We start from the raw sequence: 18765 nt of genomic DNA, 5'->3' as shown, positions 1-18765 counted from the left end.
AACACCATCTCTGTCTAATTTCCCGGCCTAGTTGAAACCAACTATTTTTGATCTTGAATTCCCCCCACCCCGCGAAAAAACTTAACATGAAGCGGAAGGGGGAAAGAAAAGCCCGCCGAAAGTTATTCTCTGCACAGATTGAATTTAATTCACATCTACACCCGGATATAATAATCAAAGTATCACACAACTGTTTCTTTCTCGTTGAACTCAATACTGCTTTAAACAATATTTTACAATCTCGCTCCCTATTGCACAAGATCAACAATGTTTCTACTTTTGCGATGCCAGTCCGGCAGCTGTTCTGCTTTTATCTCAGTTCACTTGGAAATTTTCCCGCCGACAGCAGAAAGCCTCATTTATAGCTTTCTGCAAAACCGGATAGAACCCGCGGGGAGATTTGAAAATAAAACAAAATTCGTCGGCGTGGAAACCGTAGGAAAATACCGGCGCCAAATCATCAACCGTTTTCTGTCCGATTTGAAAACCCCGCCAATATGGGCAATACGAGGAAGAGGTTTTACAAGGATTTTTGCGTTCATGCTTACGATTTAATTTCCTTTCAGTTAAAAATGTTCACTTCACATAATCTCTCTCTGTCACTCCCTAAGCAACACCGTTTTCAGAAAACATTGTAAAATAGCCCTCACTTATTGTGCTGGATCAGTCTTTCCGGACGGTCTCGGTTCATTTTGAAAGCCTCTCACCGACAGCAGAAAGCCCCACACACTGCAAACTGAAAAAAAATCGGATAAATTCCCTGACAGATTTGGAAATTGAAAAAGGAATCGCGCGGCATTTCTCTTAATGGGACTCAAATAAGAAATCATAATTTTTCATTGCCACGGGTGAAATCCAGCGTTCATATCCCATTGGGACAAATTTGAAAAACCCTCCAACATGTAGGATATAGGGGGAAAAGTTTCACAAAGAGGAATAAACAGTTTAATTTTTCTTTGAATTTAATTCAATTTCACATTACAAGTGCACGCTGATGTATTTATAAAAACTTACACCACGTTTTTCGGGGTGAACGGGTTAAAACTTGAAACAATAGTTTGAAGTTGCCCTCCCATATTCTCCTTGAACACAACAGTTTCACACTTGCGACTGCAATCCTGGCTCTGGCTTTATCGCAGTTCATTTTGAAAGCCTCTCACCGACAGCTGAAATCCTCAATGACAAGAGATTCCCCCAACAACTTTTCGTGGGACTCGAGCAGTTAGTTTTCTTTCCAGGGGGTGAAATTCCTGATCAAGGGGTAAATAATAACTGGAACACATAGGAGTTGTTGAAAAAAAATGACTGACTGACGATGAATGTGTTTTCTGTACAGCGAGGGAGAGACTGGGTAGGAAGGCATCCGAAACTAACCGACAGAGGGACAGGGACAGCACATTAATTTTTAGAACGATTGTGTAAACAAAGATAAAGATTAGAGACATTAATTATAGATACCGAGAATCATTTACAAACGAAAAATGGTTCAACTGCTTCATTGAAATTGTGGGTGGCTCTGAAAAGAGCCGTTGGGTTTTGGATGTGTTTTTTTCAGCACAATGTGGGGTCTCACTTGGAGCTGGTGTACTTGGTCACCGCCTTTGTACCCTCCGACACGGCGTGCTTGGCCAGCTCCCCGGGCAGCAGCAGCCGCACCGCGGTCTGGATCTCCCGGGAGCTGATGGTGCTGCGCTTGTTGTAATGGGCCAGGCGGGAAGCCTCCCCTGCGATACGCTCGAAAATATCGCTGACGAACGAGTTCATGATGCTCATCGCCTTGGAGGAGATGCCGGTGTCGGGGTGAACCTGCTTCATCACTTTGTAGATATAGATGGCGTAACTTTCTTTCCTGGACTTTCTCCTCTTCTTACCGCCTTTCGCTGGCGCCTTCTTGATGATTTTCTTGGCGCCCTTCTTGGAAGTTGCCTGCGCTTTCTTCTCATCTACCATCGTGACGGTCACTTTCAGACACAGAAAAAGCAAAAACGGGCTCGGAGCTCGCTTTTTATAGCCTGACCACGTCAGCAATGCTAATGAGGGATGGGGGAAAGTTTTGTTCGTGATTGGACAGTTAAAAGGAATGTCAAACATCACATCAGCCTCGCTGTGATTGGTTAGTTTATGGAGACAATGCGGATCTGTCAGGATCTTCAATGAAATGCGAGACACAAACCAAATTCTGTACACGGAACAAACTCCGAGCTCACTCGTAAAATCAACTGGTTATTGTCATTTAATGATATCTTGAACACAGTTTCTGAGTGATTTTAATTGTGGCAGTGTGTTTTGTTCTACTCAAAGTAATCTTTCTGTGTAATATTATTTTATTTCATCTCTCTCTGAGTTCCGCAGGACACTTGTGTCATTGAGAGATTCAGGTTTATTGAAGGATAGTTTTGTCCAATGTCTGTCAGTCTTTCCTATGTGAAAATGCGAGTGCTGTTATCTATCCGTCCCTGTCTGTTTATGCAGTGTGAGTGATTATCACTCTCTCACAATCTGTTCCTGTCATACAGTCATAGAGATGTACAGCACTCTTGGGTCCACCTCGACCATAATAATCAGATATCGTAAATTAATCTAGTCCCATTTACCAGCATTTAGCCGATACCACTCTGAACCCTTCCTAATCTTGTGCCCATCCAGAAGCCATTTAAATGTTGTAATTGTCGTATCCTCCACCACGTCCTTTGGCAGTTCAATCCAGTTATGCACCACTCGCTGCGAGCTAATGTTGCCCACCTTAGGTTGCTCTTCAACATTTCACCTCTCCACTTAAGCCCATGCCCTCGAGTTATGGATTCCTCTACTCTGGGCAAAAGAACTTGATTATTCACCCTATCCATGCTGCTCATAATTTTATAATCTTCTGGAAGGTCACCACTCGGCCTCCAACACTCCGTGGAAAACAAGCCCCTACAAACCCTGTCTCTTCAGTCTTTCCCCAAAGGCCAAGTCTCCAACCGTGGCAACAATCTTTTAAACATTTTCTGAACTCTTTCAAGTTTAAAAACCCCTTCCCATTTTAAGGGGACACCAGATCCGAATGCATTTTCTCAGAAGCTGAACCAATGTTCTGTACATTCACAACATGACCTCCCAAACCACACATTCAATGCACTGACCAATAAAGGCAAGTGTATCAAACACCTTCTTTGCTGACCTGTCTATCTGTAATTCCATTGCAAGGAGCTATGAACCTGCACTCGAAGACCCTTTGGTTTGGCTTCCCTGGAGCTTATCTGGAGTCTGCCAGTCCTGCCCTGACTTTCCCTAACAAAATGTAGCACTTCATGTTTGTCAAGATTAAACTCCATCAGACAATCCACAGCCCATTACTCCTTTTGATCAAGGTCCCATTGTAGTCTGAGGTCATACAGCATGGAGAAAGGCCCTTCAGGTCAAATTGGTTCATGCTGACCACAGTGCTGATTCAGCTAGTTCCAATTGCCTGAATTTGGTCTATGTCTCTCTAAACCCTTGCTATTCAAATGTTTTTTTCAATGTTCCTATTGTACCTGCCTCAACCACTTTCACTGATTCCACATATGCACCACTCTCTCATGTCCTTCTTAATCCTTTGCCCTCTAGTTTTCAATTCCCTATTCTTGCAGAAAAAATACACTGTATGCATTCATCCTAACTGTCCTCTGATGATGTAACACACATCAATAAGGTCATACCTCATTCTCCTATGTTCCAAGGAATAAAGTACTCTCCTGGCTTACCTCTCCCTATAACTGAGGCCTCCTTGCCCTGGCAACATCCTCGTAAATCTTCTTTGCACACTTTCCAGTTTAAAAATGACTTTCCTTTAACAGGATGACCAAAACTGTACATTATCCTCCAAATGTGGCCTTACCAGCAACTTCTACAACTGTAACGTAACTCTTATACTCAATGTTCCAACCAATGAAGGCCAGCATGTCAAATGCTTTCTTCACCACCCTGTCCACTTGTGGCATCACTTTCGATGAGCCATGTACTTGTATTCCAAGGTGCCTCAGTTCCACAACACTCCTCAGGACCTGAACACTTCCTGTGCAAGTCCTACCTTGGTTTGACTTCCAAAGTGCAAAACCTCACACTTCTCTGTATTGAATTGCATTTTCCAATCCTCAGCTCACTTACCCATCTGATCAAGATCCTTCTGTTATTTTTGACAAACTTCCTCGCTATTAACAATGCCTCTCAATATTGTGTCATTGGCAAACTTACTCATCATACCTTGTACATTGACATCCAGATCATTTATGTAAATGACACATAACTAACGTCTCAGCACAGACTCCTGTGGCACACCACAAGTCACAGGCCTCCAGTCCAAGAAACAATCTTCAACCATCACCCTCTGCTTCCTCCCATCAAATACATTTTGAATCCAATTAGCCTACTCACCCTGGGTAGCCATGCAACCGAACCTTCCTTATTGGCCTGCTGTGCAGGACTTAGTCAAAGGCCTTACTAAAGTCCACACAGACAACATCCACTGCCCTACCCTTATCTATCTGTGTGGTTACCTCTTTGAAAGTCTCAAAACATTTGTCAGACATGACTTCCAACTCTCAAATCCTTGCAGACTATCCCTAATCAGACATGGAATATCCAAATGTTGGTTGATCCTGTCCCTCACTATCCTCTCCGCTAACTTGCCTCCCAGTGATGTCAGCTCACTGGCCTGTAGTCCCCTGGCTTGTCTTTGCTACCTTTCTTAAACAATGCAACAACATTACCCACCCTCCAGTCTTCCAGAACTTCACCAGTGGCTAAAAAGAAAGCAAAAACCTCTGCAAGGGTCTGTGCAATTTCTTGACTAGCCTGCCACATCATCCAAGGCTGGACTTGATCAGGCCTCGGGATTCATCCATCTCAATACGCTCTCAGGCTGAAAACACCTCCTCTCTGGTAATATGTATGCAGTCTAAAAATATCTCCACTTGTTCCCCTTATTTCCTTCGCATCCATGGTTCTCTCCTTAGTAAATACGGAGGAGAAATATTCATTAAAAATCACCCCCCACCCCAAACTCCTCTGGCACCACGCATAGACCACCATGTTGACCTTTAAGGGGGCCTGTTCTCTCCTGAGCCAGCATTTTACTCTTAATAGAGCTGTACAACCGCTTGGGATTACCTTTTACCTAATCTGCCAGATCCATCTCATACCCTCTTTTTGACCTTCTGATTTCCTTCTGTAGCTATCTGGGGATTCATCAGAGTCTGATCGCTTAAACCCAATATATTCCTCCTTGTTTTCCATGAGCAGAGTCTCTGTATCCCTCAATATCTCAGGTCAGCTTTTGTCATTTCTGTCAACTTCTGCTGTCCGAATGTGTATGTTATTAGTCCGTAACATTCAGTTTGTGCTATGTGAAAGTACAGGTGTAATTCTCAATCTATACCGATCAGTTTCTACAAAAGAATGTATGAGTGTTGTGACTAGTCCCTACATGTCCATTCTGTTGCATCAATATGAGTGGGCAGGCATTGATCTGTACCTGCCAATTTGTGCTCCATCAATATGAGAGTTTAGTTTCTGCAAGGCAGATGCAAGAGTGTAGTTATCTCACTCTACACGGGGGATATTGTTCTGTGACTATTTGAGTTCAGTTGTCACAGTGTACCTACCACATGTTACTTGGTGAATATGAGAGTTTGGTTTTAAATCTGTGACTGTCAGCTTCTCCTTGGGGAGTTTGTTTGTACAATTATCAATCTATCCCTGAAAGATTCTGCAGCATGAATGTGTAATTGTAGTTATCATTCTGTCCATATCAGTCTTCGCTATGTGAATAGGAGTGTATTTACTAATTTGTTTCCTTCAGTTTCCTGTCATATGAAAATGTGAGGTTAGTTATCAATCTGTTCATTTTTGGATGCGCTCTGTGAATGTTTGGCAGCAGTTATCACTCTGTGCCTGTCAGGTTATGCTCGATGAATATATTTTCAGTCAATCCATGACTGTTTCTGTTATAAGAATGCAAGAGTTATTTATCATTCTGTTGCTGCCAGGCTCTGCTATGTGAATGTCTGATTGCTTTTATCAGTCTTTCCCTCTCAGTTTCTCTGTGCATATGGGAGTGTGGGTATGGGTATCAATTTGTACCTGCCATTTTCTGGTATCTGAATATGAGAGTTTGCATGTCAATCTGTACCTGTCACCTTCTGGTGTGTCAATATTTGAGTGCATCTGTTCCTGACAGTTTGTGATACACAAAGGATGGCAGTGCAGTTATCTATCAGTCACTGTCACTGTTTACTGTGTAAATGCATGAATGCAGTTATCCTTACGTATCTGTTAGTTTCAGCTGTGTGGCTTTGTGAATGCAGTTACCAGTCTCCGCCCGTCAGTTTTTGCTGTGTTAAAATATGAGTTTGATAATCAATCCATGCCTGTGAGTGCGTGCTCTGTGAATGTATGGCTGTCATTACCAGTCTCTACCTCAAAGTTTCTGCTGAGTGTGTGTTTCGATATCCATCTGTACCTGTCAGTTTGTCATGTGAATGTCTGACTGTTGTCATCAATGTGACCCTATAAGTTTCTGCAGTTCAACTATGTGACTGTAGTTATTAACCTGCACCTTCCCATTCCTGCTGTTAAAATCTGAGTGTATTTATCTATCTATGCCTGTCAGTTCCTGCGATGGAAAGATATGACTGTTGTCATCCGCCTTTACCTGTCAATCTCTGCTACGCGAATGAGAGTTTAATTATCAACCTATATCTGACAATTTCTATGAGGTTTATGCGAGTGTCAGGCAATATGCTGTGAAACCATGAGTGCTGTTATCAACTTATACCTGTCAGTTTCTGTATTGTGAATGAGAGGACAGGTATGAATCTTTCTCAGTCACTGCTGTGTGAATATGTGAGTGTGTTTACCAATCTCTCCCTGTCAGATCTGCGCTGCGGACATGAGAGCATAATTGTTAGTCAGTGCCTGTCATTTTCTGTGACGTAAATGTTAGTGTCATTATTATTGTCTCCGTGTCAGTTTCTGCTGTGTGAATGGGGGAAGCAATGGTCGAGTGGTGTTATCACTGGACTGTTACTCCAAAGATCCAGATAATGTTCTGGGCACCAGGTTCAAATCCCGCTATGGCAGATGGTGGAATTTGAATTCAATAAATATCTGGAATTAAGAGTCTAATGATGACTACGAATCTATTGGCAATTGTCAGAAGAAAATAAAAATCATGTCTCTTTGGGCAGGAAACTGCCATCCTTACCTGATCCACGCTACATGTGACCCCAGACCCACAACAGTGTAGTTGACTCTTAACTGCCCTCTGGGCAATTAGGGATGGGCAAAAATGTTGCCTTGCCAGCAACACCCTTGCCCTGTGAATGAATAAAGAAATGTGAGCTTACTATCAATCTGTATCTGTCAGGTTTTGTTTTAAGCTCTGTGGCTATGGGTGTCATTTTCAGTCTCTATAGTTTCTGCTATTACAATGATTTTAGTTATTGATGTGATGTTAGTTTCTGCCAGGTGACTATTTGAGCAGAATTATCAATCTGTAAATGTCACTTTCCAATATGCAAGTATGAAAGTCTGGTTGTCAGACTGTTCTGGCAGGTATATGCAATGTGAATAAAGGGAGTGTAGTTATCGGTCTGTCTCTGTCAAGTTTCTGTCATGTCAACCTCTGAATGTAACCTGCAAGTTTCTGTAATATGCATGTGTGACTGTAGTTATCAACATGTCCCTGTCATTTTCTGCTGTGAGAAGGTGAGTGTACTTATCCTTCTAGGTCAGTCAGTTTCTGCAATGTCCATCTGTGAGTTTAGATATCAGTTTATCCCTGGTGTTTTCTGCTCAGTGAATGTGCGTAGTTATCAAAGTGAACCTGTCAGGTTATGCTGTGGGAGACAGAGTGTTATGGTCAGTCTGTTCATGACAGTTTTTGCTCTGTGAATATGTGAGTGTAGATATTGACCTGGACCTTTCAGTTTCTGATTTGTGAATGTATGAGTGCAGTTTTAATTTGTACCTGTTAGTTTCTGCTCTGTGAATCTGAGAGCGCAGTCATCAACACAGTCCACACAGTTTGTGTCAAGTGAATGAATGCAATTATCTGTCTCTGTTACGTCTGTTGAGTCCATCGACCTGCACCTGTCAGTTAATGCAATTGGAATGAAAGCGTATAGTGATCACCCTGTACCTGTCAGTTTGTCAGACTTGACTGTGTGAGTGTTGTTATTCATTGACGCCTCTCAGTTTCTGTAAATATGAAGGTGAAAGTGCCGTTATCAATCTATACTATTCACTTCCTGCTGGGTGAATGTGTGAGTTCATTCTCTGTTTCTGCTATGTCAATATGACAGTTTAATTATAAATCTGTACATGTCAGTTTCTGTGAGGTGAATTTGTGAGTGCAGTTTTCAACATGTAACAATGAGCTGCTCTGTGAATACTTGAGTGTCATCATAAATCTAAACCTGTCAGTTTATGCTGTGTGAAACTGGGAGTGTTATCATCAACCTGTTCCTGTCAGTTTCTGCTAAGTGGGTACCTGAGTATAGAGATCATTCTCTTCCTGTCAGTTTCTACTCAGTGAATGTGTTTCTGAAATTATCAGTCTGTCCATGACACACTGCTTTGCTACGGTAATGTTTCCTTATCAATCTGTACTTGTCAGTTTCAGCTCTGAGCATCTGAAAGAGTAGTTATTAAGGTTTGTAATTCATACAGGTCAGGTACTCAACTACAACAGCAATCATCCCAAGAACCACAAACAAAGCTGCATCAAAACGCTGTTCAAGTCAGCTACAATACACTGTCACACCCGGAGCTGTGTAGAGCCAAGGAAGAACATTGATACAGTGTCTTTAGAAGTGATAGTTACCTGAAAAGCGTCATTGCCAATAACTACAAAACAGATGACAACAGAAAGACACAACATGTCCAGAGACACTAGTCACCCTGCCATACATTAACGGCATACCAGAAATGACCACTAGATTACACCGCCCAGTAGGAATCATGGTAGGCCACAAACCGACAGCTACTGATGAGAACAAAGGATCCGCAAACCATGACCGACAGAACCAACGTTATTTACAAGATATGAAATGTAAAAAGGAGTTAAGTTATTTACAAGATTATGAAGAGATCGTCGTTACCATTACACAGGGTAAACCGGTAGGAAATTAGCCTTCAGGATAAACACCAACTAGCTACCAAGAGACATGACCAACTATCACTCATCTAAATGTACACGGACAAAGACGGACACCAATTTGACTGGGACAACGTAGGCATACTAGGAGAAGCCAACCAAAGACATGCACCAGAATTCCTAGAGGCTGGCACTCAAACTGGAACTCCATTAATAAACATGTCAAGCTGGACTCCATGTACGAAGAGACAAATCCAGAAGTGATGCCACCCACCCCAGCAAACCGAGGCACATAAACAGCAAGTAGGACACAACACCACTGCTTCACTGGAGGCACACTGATGATGTCACGTAGGATGATGACAAAATGTCTGTAAACAAACTTACAAGCTTGGCAAGCAAGTCAGCAAAAGCATAGTTATTAATCTGACCCTGACAGTAACTGCAATGCAAATGTGACTGCAATTATCAACTTCTATCTGTCAGTTACTGCAATTTTGAATGTTACTGTTATCAATCTCAGTTTCTACTTGGTGACCGTGTGAATACGCTTATGAGGACCAGCCAGATTCTGCTCTGTGAATATCAGAGTAGTTATCAAAATGTACCTGTCAGTTTATGCCATAGAACAATACAGCGCAGAGCAGGCCCTTCGGCCCTCAATGTTGCGCTGACCTGTGAGCTAATCTAAGCCCATCCCCCTACACTATCACATTATCATACATATTTTTATCCAAGGCCAGTTTAAATGCCCCTAATGTGGCTGAGTTAACCACATTGGCAGGCAGGGCGTTCCAGTGCCTTAAACACTGAGTAAAGAACCTGCCTCTAACATCTGTCTTATATCTATCACCCCTCAATTTGTAGCTATGCCTTCTTTTGCAAGCTGATGTCATCATCCTCAGAAAAAGACTCTCACTGTCCACCCTGTCTAATCCTCTGATCACCTTCTATGTCTCTATTAAATCGCCTCTTAGCCTCCTTCTCTCCCATGCGAACAGACCCAAGTCCTTTCGTCATAAGGCCTTCGCTCCAGACCAGGCAACATCCTGGTAAATCTCCTCTGCACCTTTTCCAGTGCTTCCACATCCTTCCTGTAATGGGGCGACCAGAACTGTACGCAATATTCCAAATGAGGCTGCACTAGTGTTTTGTACAGTTGCAGCATGACATCACCACTCCGGAACTCAATCCCTCTACCAATAAAAACCTAACACACTGTACGCCTTCTTAACAGCACTATCAACCTGGGTGGCAACCTTCAGGGATCTATGTACATGGACACCAAGATCCCTCTGCACATCCACACGACCAAGAATCTTTCCATTGACCCAGTATTCTGCCTTCCTATTATTCTTCCCAAAGTCAATCACCTCACATTTATCCACATTGAACTCCATTTGCCACCTTTCAGCCCAATTCTGCAGTTTATCCAATTCTCCCCGCAACATTCTTCCACACTGTCCACCACTCCACCGACCTTAGTGTCATCTGCAAGCTTACTAACCCATCCACCTAGGCCTGTGTCCAATTCATTTATAAAAATGACAAACAGCAGTGGTCTCAAAACAGATCCTTGAGGCACATCACCAGTAACTGGACTCCAGGCTGAATATTTTCCATCAACCACCACTCGTTGCCTTCTTACAGAAAGCCAGTTTCTAATCCAAACTGCTAAATCTCCCTCAACCCCAAGCCTCCGTATTTTCTTCAATCGCCTACCATGTGGAGACTTACCAAAGGCTTTACTGAAGTCCACGTACACCACATCAACTGCCCTACCTTCATCCACATGCTTGGTCACCTTCTCAAAAATACTCGATGAGGTTTGTGAGACATGATCTGCCCTTGACAAATCCATGTTGACTATCTCCAATCAAATTGTTGCTTGCTAGATGATTATAAAACCTCTCTCTTACAATCCTTTCCAAAACTTTTCCTACAACAGACACAACGTTCACAGGTCTATAATTGCCTGGGTCATCCCTACTGCCATCCTTGAACAAGGCCACAACATTTGCAACCCTCCAGTCCTCTGGTACTAAACCTGTAGACAATGAGGCCTCAACGATCAAGGCCAAGGGCTCTGCCACCTCTTCCCTAGCTTCCCAGGCAATCCTCGGAAAAATCCCATCCGGCCCAGGGGATTTATCTACCTTCACACCTTGTAGAACTGATCTCACTTCCTCCTTACTCACCTCAATCCTTTCAATTCTAGTAGCGCGTAATTCAGTCTTCTCCTCTACAATATTCTCCTTTTCACGTGAAACTGGGAAAGCTGGCTCCAGCATCTGCAATTCTTGCTATCTTCAAGGTTATTTTCAAACTTTTCCTGTCAGTTGCTTCGATATGGAAATGTGCATGTACAGCAACTTGTATCTCAAAGTTTCTTCTCTGTCAATTTGAAAGTAAACTGATGTATCATTATGTACCCGTGAGAATCTACTTTGCAAATATTTGAGGACAATGATCAAACTGTGCCTGTCAGTATTTTTCAAATCTGCGGATATGTGAGTGCAGTTACAAATTTGTACCTATCACTTCATGCTTTGTGAAATTGAGAGTGTTATCATCAATATGATAATGTGGATATGACAGCGTACTTATTGTTCAGTTGCTGTCCAGTTTGCTGTGTGAATGTGAGCGTGGTTATTAATGTGTGCACGCCAGTTTTGGCTATGCGAATATTTTCATCAATCTTTACCTGTCAGTTACTGCAAAGTCAATATGAGAGACTCATCAATCTTTTTTGGTCTGTTTGCATAATATGAATCTGAAAGGTTAGATATCGATCCATGTTTGTTGCTTTCTACTTCTAAAAGTGGTTTAATTGTCAGCAATCAGTAATTTTATGGGTTGAGATGTGATTCATAATGTGATAGATGTTATTAGAGTCATTTTATGTAGATTTTCTTCAATTTCTGCGTGCATACTTTGGACAAGGAGGTCTATCCACCTTAAAAATGGTGTAAATATCAATGGGCTATGAATGGTGAAACTTGTTGGAACTGGGCATTTTGAATGGAGAGCAAAGAAAAATAAAATTGCATTTTTTATGTGCTGTCTTACTGTTGGTTTGAACAGATCTGTTGGAAATTAAGCTCAATGTGTGACTGACTCGATCCGCTCTGTGACTGTAGAAAGGATGTTCTCTACTCTGACAGTGGGAACATACCTGCTGTTTATTATAATGAGCTGGTCACACTTGGCTTTGATCTGAAGCAATGTTACATTGTCCTGGTCCTTCCAGTGTTTGTCTGTAGGAAGACGGAACAGATAGCTCCTGTAAACCAACATCAGTTGGGTTTGACAATATTTAACTGATCAATGCAACATTTTGCTAATAGTCATTTGGATATTTTGTTTATCACCAGGAATTCTAACATAACTATGGGTCAGATTCCAGTCTTGCACTGAGCTGCTTCTTGTCTAATAATTTTTAATGACATCAACACCATTTGAGTGAGGTCTCAAAAGTAACCAAAACCTGCACAGCTCCATGACTGCATCTACCTTACACAAACCTGTCTGTGGATATGAGTTAAGTTATTGATTTATTCATGTCAATTCCTACTTGGCGAATGTGAGAGCGTTGTTGTCAAATTTGGTAAATTATTTATGTATTACACAGCAGAGACTGACAAGGACAGAATGGTACAGATCTCTAGACTGACTTAAACGATCCAGCACAGAAGGCATCCATGTGGCTCATCATGTCCATGCTGACCCGAACAACACCAGACAGCCATCACCATCCCATTTTCCTGCACACATCCCATAGCCCTGCAGCTTACAGAACTTACGGGGGAGGTTCAGGTTGCTCTTAAAAGAGTTCGTGCATTGTGTATTGGCACCATCTCACTGCATTCGTTGTTGTGTCAGAAAATCAGTTTCCTCAAGCCCTTAATTGCATGAATAAGGAGAATACCTGGTGCTGCCTATTTGGTCTTCTCTGTTACTTGTTTCTTCCATTCACAGGTACAATTTCTGTATATAGGAATGACTTCTCTACCTGTCAGAATGTGCTATTCAATGGGGCTGCAGGTTTCAGTCTGTTGCCCGTTAAAATTAGACAGACAGTCAACACAGACCAGCGTGATTATTTTGTGAAGAACTTGGAAAATAAAATTTAACACTCAGGACTAGGGCTGCTCTCATGTGCAAATTCTCAGAATTCATCTGAGAGTTTTTTTGAAAAGAGCTGTTGTGATGAAACAAGATGGACAGCCACACTCGATGGATCCTGTTTCAATCTTCCTGCATTATGCGACTGAGCGGTTTAAATGTTTCCTGTAAATTGGAGAACCATTTACCACAGTGGGAGAGGAGAGAGTTTTCAAGTCATCTCTCCTGTAGTGAATGGGAAAGACCGTATGTTCTTCAGTTGTTTGAGCCTGTAGCTTTCACAGGCAGATGAAAATGCAGGACATTGCAATAGTATGAGTGTTGGCTTTTCTTCAGAGTTGAGGAGGGAAAAGGAACGGACCTTTGCAACTGCTATATTAGAGTCTAAACAGCAGTGGTGATATCAAGGGACATCTTCGAGTATGAGATGAGTATTGAGTATTGATATGAGTATTGTTTCATATTGCATAGTGACATACATTTTGGAATACTGAAGTAAAGGTATTAATTTAATATGTTATAGCCAAAGGGAAAGTGCCATGAACAAATCAACTGCATTGCAGCTGACTGATCACAATGTTCCTTGTGCAGGAAAGAAAATTGGCTTATTTACTTCTATTTTATTTTGTGGCTCAGACATTACCCTTGCTGTGTGGGGAGGAAGAAGACAGAATTTTTATTTTCTGTCATGCAGTGGAGAAAACTGCAATAGTCAAACTAAATTTACTGAAGAATAAACATTGCTGAACTCTCCTGGCAAACAAAAAAAAAGGAGAATGTTTACTATCTACCTGATTTGGCCAAATCCTTCTTTCTCCACTGTTTTGAAGAATGGATTTTTATTATGTTCCTTATTTGAGAAAATGGCAACTAGTTTTCTATTGTGTGAGATGTAATACTTCAAAGGGAGTGTCATGTGGAACACAGGGCTATTTGAATAATATTTAAGCTAATTAGAAAAAAAACGTCCATGATTATAAAGTCCTCCTGCTTAGGACAGAATAAAAGAAAAATATATTTCTGCTCGGTGACAAAACTGACAACTATCCGGCAATAAAGGTAGGGATGGTAGTTCCTCTACCACCATGATATATTGATGGAAATTGAATGCTGGCTGAATGGATGTAGAATTGTTGCCTGGTTGTTTCCAACCAGTACAGACTCAGTGAGAGACAGGACTGTTTTCTGTGTCGCAGATGTCTATGACTGTATATGTGTGAGTGATAATCATTTTGTGTATATCATTTTCTGTTAGCTGGAGTTTAAATGGAACTCCACAGTTGTTAGTCCTTGCATCATATCTGTAGTTATGGCGTTTGCGCTTTGAACTAATTCTGGATCAGTCAGTACCTATGTCTGTCAGTCCATCCACATGGAGACAAAGCAGAGTTAATATTACGGGACCTGTGACACTTCTTCAGAACACTCATTTCTCTTCACAGATGCTGCCAGACTTGCTGAGGTTTTGCAGCAACTTCTACTTTTGTTTCTGATTTCTATCAGCCGCAGATCCTTGATTTTTCTATTTGTCAGGCTTTGACACTAAAAATGCATGTGGAATTCACGTCATTTATTTGTTGTGTTTATGTATGGGATTAATATTTATCAAAGGAGCAATTCTGTCCTGATCAGTTATTGGTCAACTAAACTTAAGTATCATTCATCATTTATTTCGTTGACTCATGGTGACTGCAGTATTTCCCACATCTGTATTAAACATCGACCTCTAAGAAGACTGTTGAAACAATGTCACAGTGATCATCTGGATTGTAACTTGAAAAATATGCTTAATAAACATAGATTTAATTCAGTTTCTGACTGAATTCAGTTTCTAAAACTGACAGACTGATTGAAAAAGACATTTATATATTCAGACAGCCATCCCTACCTCTCTTTTCTGCAATGTCGATATGTGAGTTTAGTCAATCTGTTCATGTTAGTTTCTGCCACGTGAATGTTTGAGTGCAGTTATCAGTTTGTATCTGTTGGTTTCATCAGCAGTTCATGAGAATTCTGTCACAAAATCCAACAGATTTTTTCTTCTGAGGGAGCGACCAAATGATATTTAGTTTATGACCACGCCAATTACCAGGGATTTAAATGCACGGGAATTGGATGCCTTCGCTCACATTCGGTACTGTTTGTCTCTTATGAAAAGGTAGCTCTCTGATGTGAAATCCATGAGGAGAAGCAATTTTGAATGTTACATGCTCTGAGGCTTGCAGTGTATTTGATCTTCATGCCTGGTACATGTTTAGCACATGTCAGGGCCGTGTATGTATTTGCAAGTCATTGTAAACCACTGTCGTGTGTATGTTGAGAGTGTGTTTGTGTGGTGAGACTTCGAGAGCGAAAAAACACATGCACTCAATAAGCATTCTCTGTCAGGCTTTGACACAGGATGTGTGCATTTAAACGTCACATTATTTAATTGTCCTGTCTCTGTCTGGAACATGTGTTGGTCAAATGATTTATACTATCCTGCTCAGTTACTGATGTGAATGTTTCCATCCACATCTGTACTCATTACCTACTTCACATCTGGTTGGCGTAACTATGCAATGGCATGAACTAATTATTCACCTTTAAAGGAATGCTTAGTGCACCTTGTTCTGATATAGGAAAGCCTCCGGAGACTAATTAACATCTCTATTTGAAGCTTTCCCCCAAATGCTTTTAGTGATTTGTATTTTATTATGTGCATATATTTCTCGATTTCATCATAATTATCGGAAGAGTCTTTAAAAGTATTCCTTAATACTATGAATAATATGAAAGAAACAACAAATTGCTGCATAATGGCCTTATCTGCTGTTTTCATGAAATTCTAGGCTGACTGTCATCTGGGATCATTCACATCCCTTGCCCTAACCAACTCTGTTCACCCGAAGGGACAATATCCTTTCATTAATGAGATTGGAATTAATCATGGCTGTAATTTGATGAATGTGTTTGATCCTCTGGTACTTATGCAAACCATTAGTTCATCTGTTTGTTCTTGCAGGAGCTTACTATCCCCTTCAATGTTTGTTCCAAATCTTCAAACTGTCTCGCACAAACCTTCTCGCAGTTGTTCATACAAATGCTCCCTCTTGTGTCAGAATAACGTCTTGTCTTCTAACAGTAATACCTGTAATTTTTTATTCATTCACAGCATGATGGTGTTGCTGTCTCAGCTTGCATTTATTGCCTGCACCTAATTGCCCAGAGAGCAGTTCAGAGTCAACCTCATTGCTGTGGGTCTGGAGTCTCACGTAGGCCAGATCAGGTAAGCATGCCAGTTTCCTTCCCTCAAGGAAACAAGTGAGCCAGATGGATTCTTTTTCCTGACAGACAATGGATTCATTGTCATCATTAGATTCTTAATTCCAGATCTTTATTGAATTCAAATTCCGCCATTTGCTGTGGGGTGTTCGAAACCATGTCCCCAGAATGTTGTCGGGTCTCTGCATTAACAGTGCAGTGATACGACCACGAAGTCAATGCCTCCCAGATCTGGTGGCCTTTGTTCAGAACTGAGGAAGCGTACCAGGCCTGAAACATTAACTCTGATTTCTCATCACAGATGCTGCCAGACCTGCTGTGCTTTTCCAGAATCTTCTCTTTATTATTTGTCTTCCTCAGTCACTGATAACATGTAAAGTTTCCTTCCATGTCTGTACCCAATATCCACTCCATATATGGTTACATTGTTACAAGGACAACTTGAACTATTTACATACCTTGACTGTAACTTTAAAAATGCCCTTCCTCAACATGCATTCAATGCAGTTAGTGAGCATATATTTGTGAAGAAGATTCAATTGATCCCTCTTCAAATGCTTAAAAGAGACAATGGACTTTCAAGGATGAACTTTACTGGAACTGCACCAGTTTATGGGGAAAGAGATACGTTTGTATTTTGTTGATGTTGTTTGACCCTTGGATTGAATGTATATATCTGGAATTTGAGCTCAGTGCAAGTCTCACCCCTATGACTGTGGAAAGTAAATTCTCCACTCTGACAGTGCTAACATACCTGCTGTTTGGTTGGAGCAGCTGGTAGATGCTGTACTGATGAAATATGACACAGTCTTGGCCCATCAAGTATTTGCCTGGAGGAAGAAAGAACAGAATTCTCCTGTAAATTAACATCCAACAATTTTGAAAATATTAGAACTGATCAAGGCAAAATTTAATTAATACTCACAATACTTCCTTGTTTTAAAGCCAACAATTCAAACAGAGAACAGTTGGCTCGATAATTGACCTGGACTCCTCCTCATCTTTCTTTGTGCAAAATTCTAAAACAATTTATTAAGATACAAAAACTAACCAACACCTGTACAGTCCTTGAACTGAATGTTTACACATTTCAATACCCAGCTCCCAATACACTACCTATTTAAGGGAAGAACAACAGGCACTAAAAAAAATACGAGTGCTCTCTGATGAAGGGTTTAGGCCCGAAACGTCAGCTTTTGTGCTCCTGAGATGCTGCTTGGCCTGCTGTGTTCATCCAGCCTCACGTTTTATTATCTCGGATTCTCCAGCATCTGCAGTTCCCATTATCTCTAATACGAGTGCTGTGTTTATCCTTTACATGATTAACACGTTTGCATGGACTGTGACTTCTTTACGATTCAATGCCAATTCGCAACAAACAACGTGAAACAGAAGCTAAACGATGAATTACCATCAGCGTTCGGAGAATTAAATATCACAAGCCTGAACCCCAGCAACAGCTTCTTGCCGCTGTGTCTCCCTCAGCAGGCCCACACACAGCCCGAGAAAGGCCTCTCTCTCCCCGCCCCCAGGCCCAGGCCGCTCACTCCAAGTTCCGGGACCAGTTCCTGCTCTGCTCCGCTCCGCCTCTTACCAACAGCCCCCGGTTCTCCCTGAACTGAGCCCGAATCAATGCCGGTCTCGGAGCCCCCTCTGTGTCCCAGACTCACATCTCGATGCGCTGCTGGAAGGAGCCTGCTGTTCCCTCGCTTCCCTGGGCGCTGGTCTCTCCATTGCGGCCTGTCTCAAACAAACCTCTCCCACTCACTGACTCAATGCTCCTCAATGGCAGCGCTGGGGGAAGACCTCACGCATGCGCTCCTCCAGTCACAACAAGCAGCTTTTTTGTTGCCTTTTGGCGGTTTTGGGAGGGGGGGCGGCGCGCAGAAACAACATCACGCATGCGCTGCACTTCACAATGCTCCCCAGAAACAAACATCATTTGGTCATTGTCAGTCGGAACTGCAGACGCTGGAGAATCTGAGATAACAAGGTTTGAGCTGGATAAACACAGCAGGCCCAGCAGCATCAGAGGAGCAGGAAGGCTGACATTCCAGGCCTCGACCCTTCTCTCTGAAATGGCTCCAGGCCCGAAACGTCAGCCTTCCTGCTTTTCTGTTGCTGTTTGACCTGCTATGTTCATCCAGCTCGACACCTTGTTAGCAATTGGTCATTTCCCTATTCCCTTCACTCTCAGTTAGAGCAAAGCCACTCCGTCCATTTAATGTGCTTCACTATTCATAGAACATAGAACA

General features: G+C 41.9%; 2 protein-coding genes across 6 annotated transcripts in view; one reads left to right on the top strand and one right to left on the bottom strand.

Annotated features, from left to right (window-relative positions):
• Positions 1 to 18765, top strand: part of LOC132206828 (uncharacterized) — an 82213-nt gene that overhangs the window by 3213 nt on the left and 60235 nt on the right. The window lies entirely within an intron of this gene.
• On the bottom strand, positions 981 to 18373 carry LOC132207125 (late histone H2B.L4-like). 5 transcript variants are annotated; one of them, XM_059642302.1, is made up of 4 exons: positions 18181 to 18373; positions 17265 to 17340; positions 12297 to 12378; positions 981 to 2030 (listed from the first exon to the last, which is right to left on the bottom strand). In XM_059642302.1, the coding sequence occupies exon 4, from the start codon at positions 1948 to 1950 to the stop codon at positions 1570 to 1572; it is 381 nt and encodes a 126-aa protein (XP_059498285.1). In that variant the 5' UTR covers positions 1951 to 2030; positions 12297 to 12378; positions 17265 to 17340; positions 18181 to 18373; the 3' UTR covers positions 981 to 1569. The 5 variants fall into 5 exon arrangements, 2 of the variants coding, with proteins under 2 accessions (XP_059498285.1, XP_059498284.1); XM_059642301.1 differs by having other exon boundaries at positions 981 to 1961; XR_009443341.1 differs by lacking the exon at positions 981 to 2030 and adding an exon at positions 9497 to 11515.

This window comes from Stegostoma tigrinum, chromosome 44 (assembly GCF_030684315.1).
Source record: "Stegostoma tigrinum isolate sSteTig4 chromosome 44, sSteTig4.hap1, whole genome shotgun sequence".
Lineage (NCBI taxonomy): Eukaryota > Metazoa > Chordata > Chondrichthyes > Orectolobiformes > Stegostomatidae > Stegostoma > Stegostoma tigrinum.
The sequence above is the reverse complement of the archived record's forward strand: the minus strand, read 5'-3'. Positions and strand labels throughout refer to the sequence as shown.

Bases quoted from the DNA above. Each gene is read 5' to 3' on its own strand.
- LOC132207125 (XM_059642302.1), bottom strand. From the start codon at position 1,950: ATGGTAGATGAGAAGAAAGCGCAGGCAACTTCCAAGAAGGGCGCCAAG.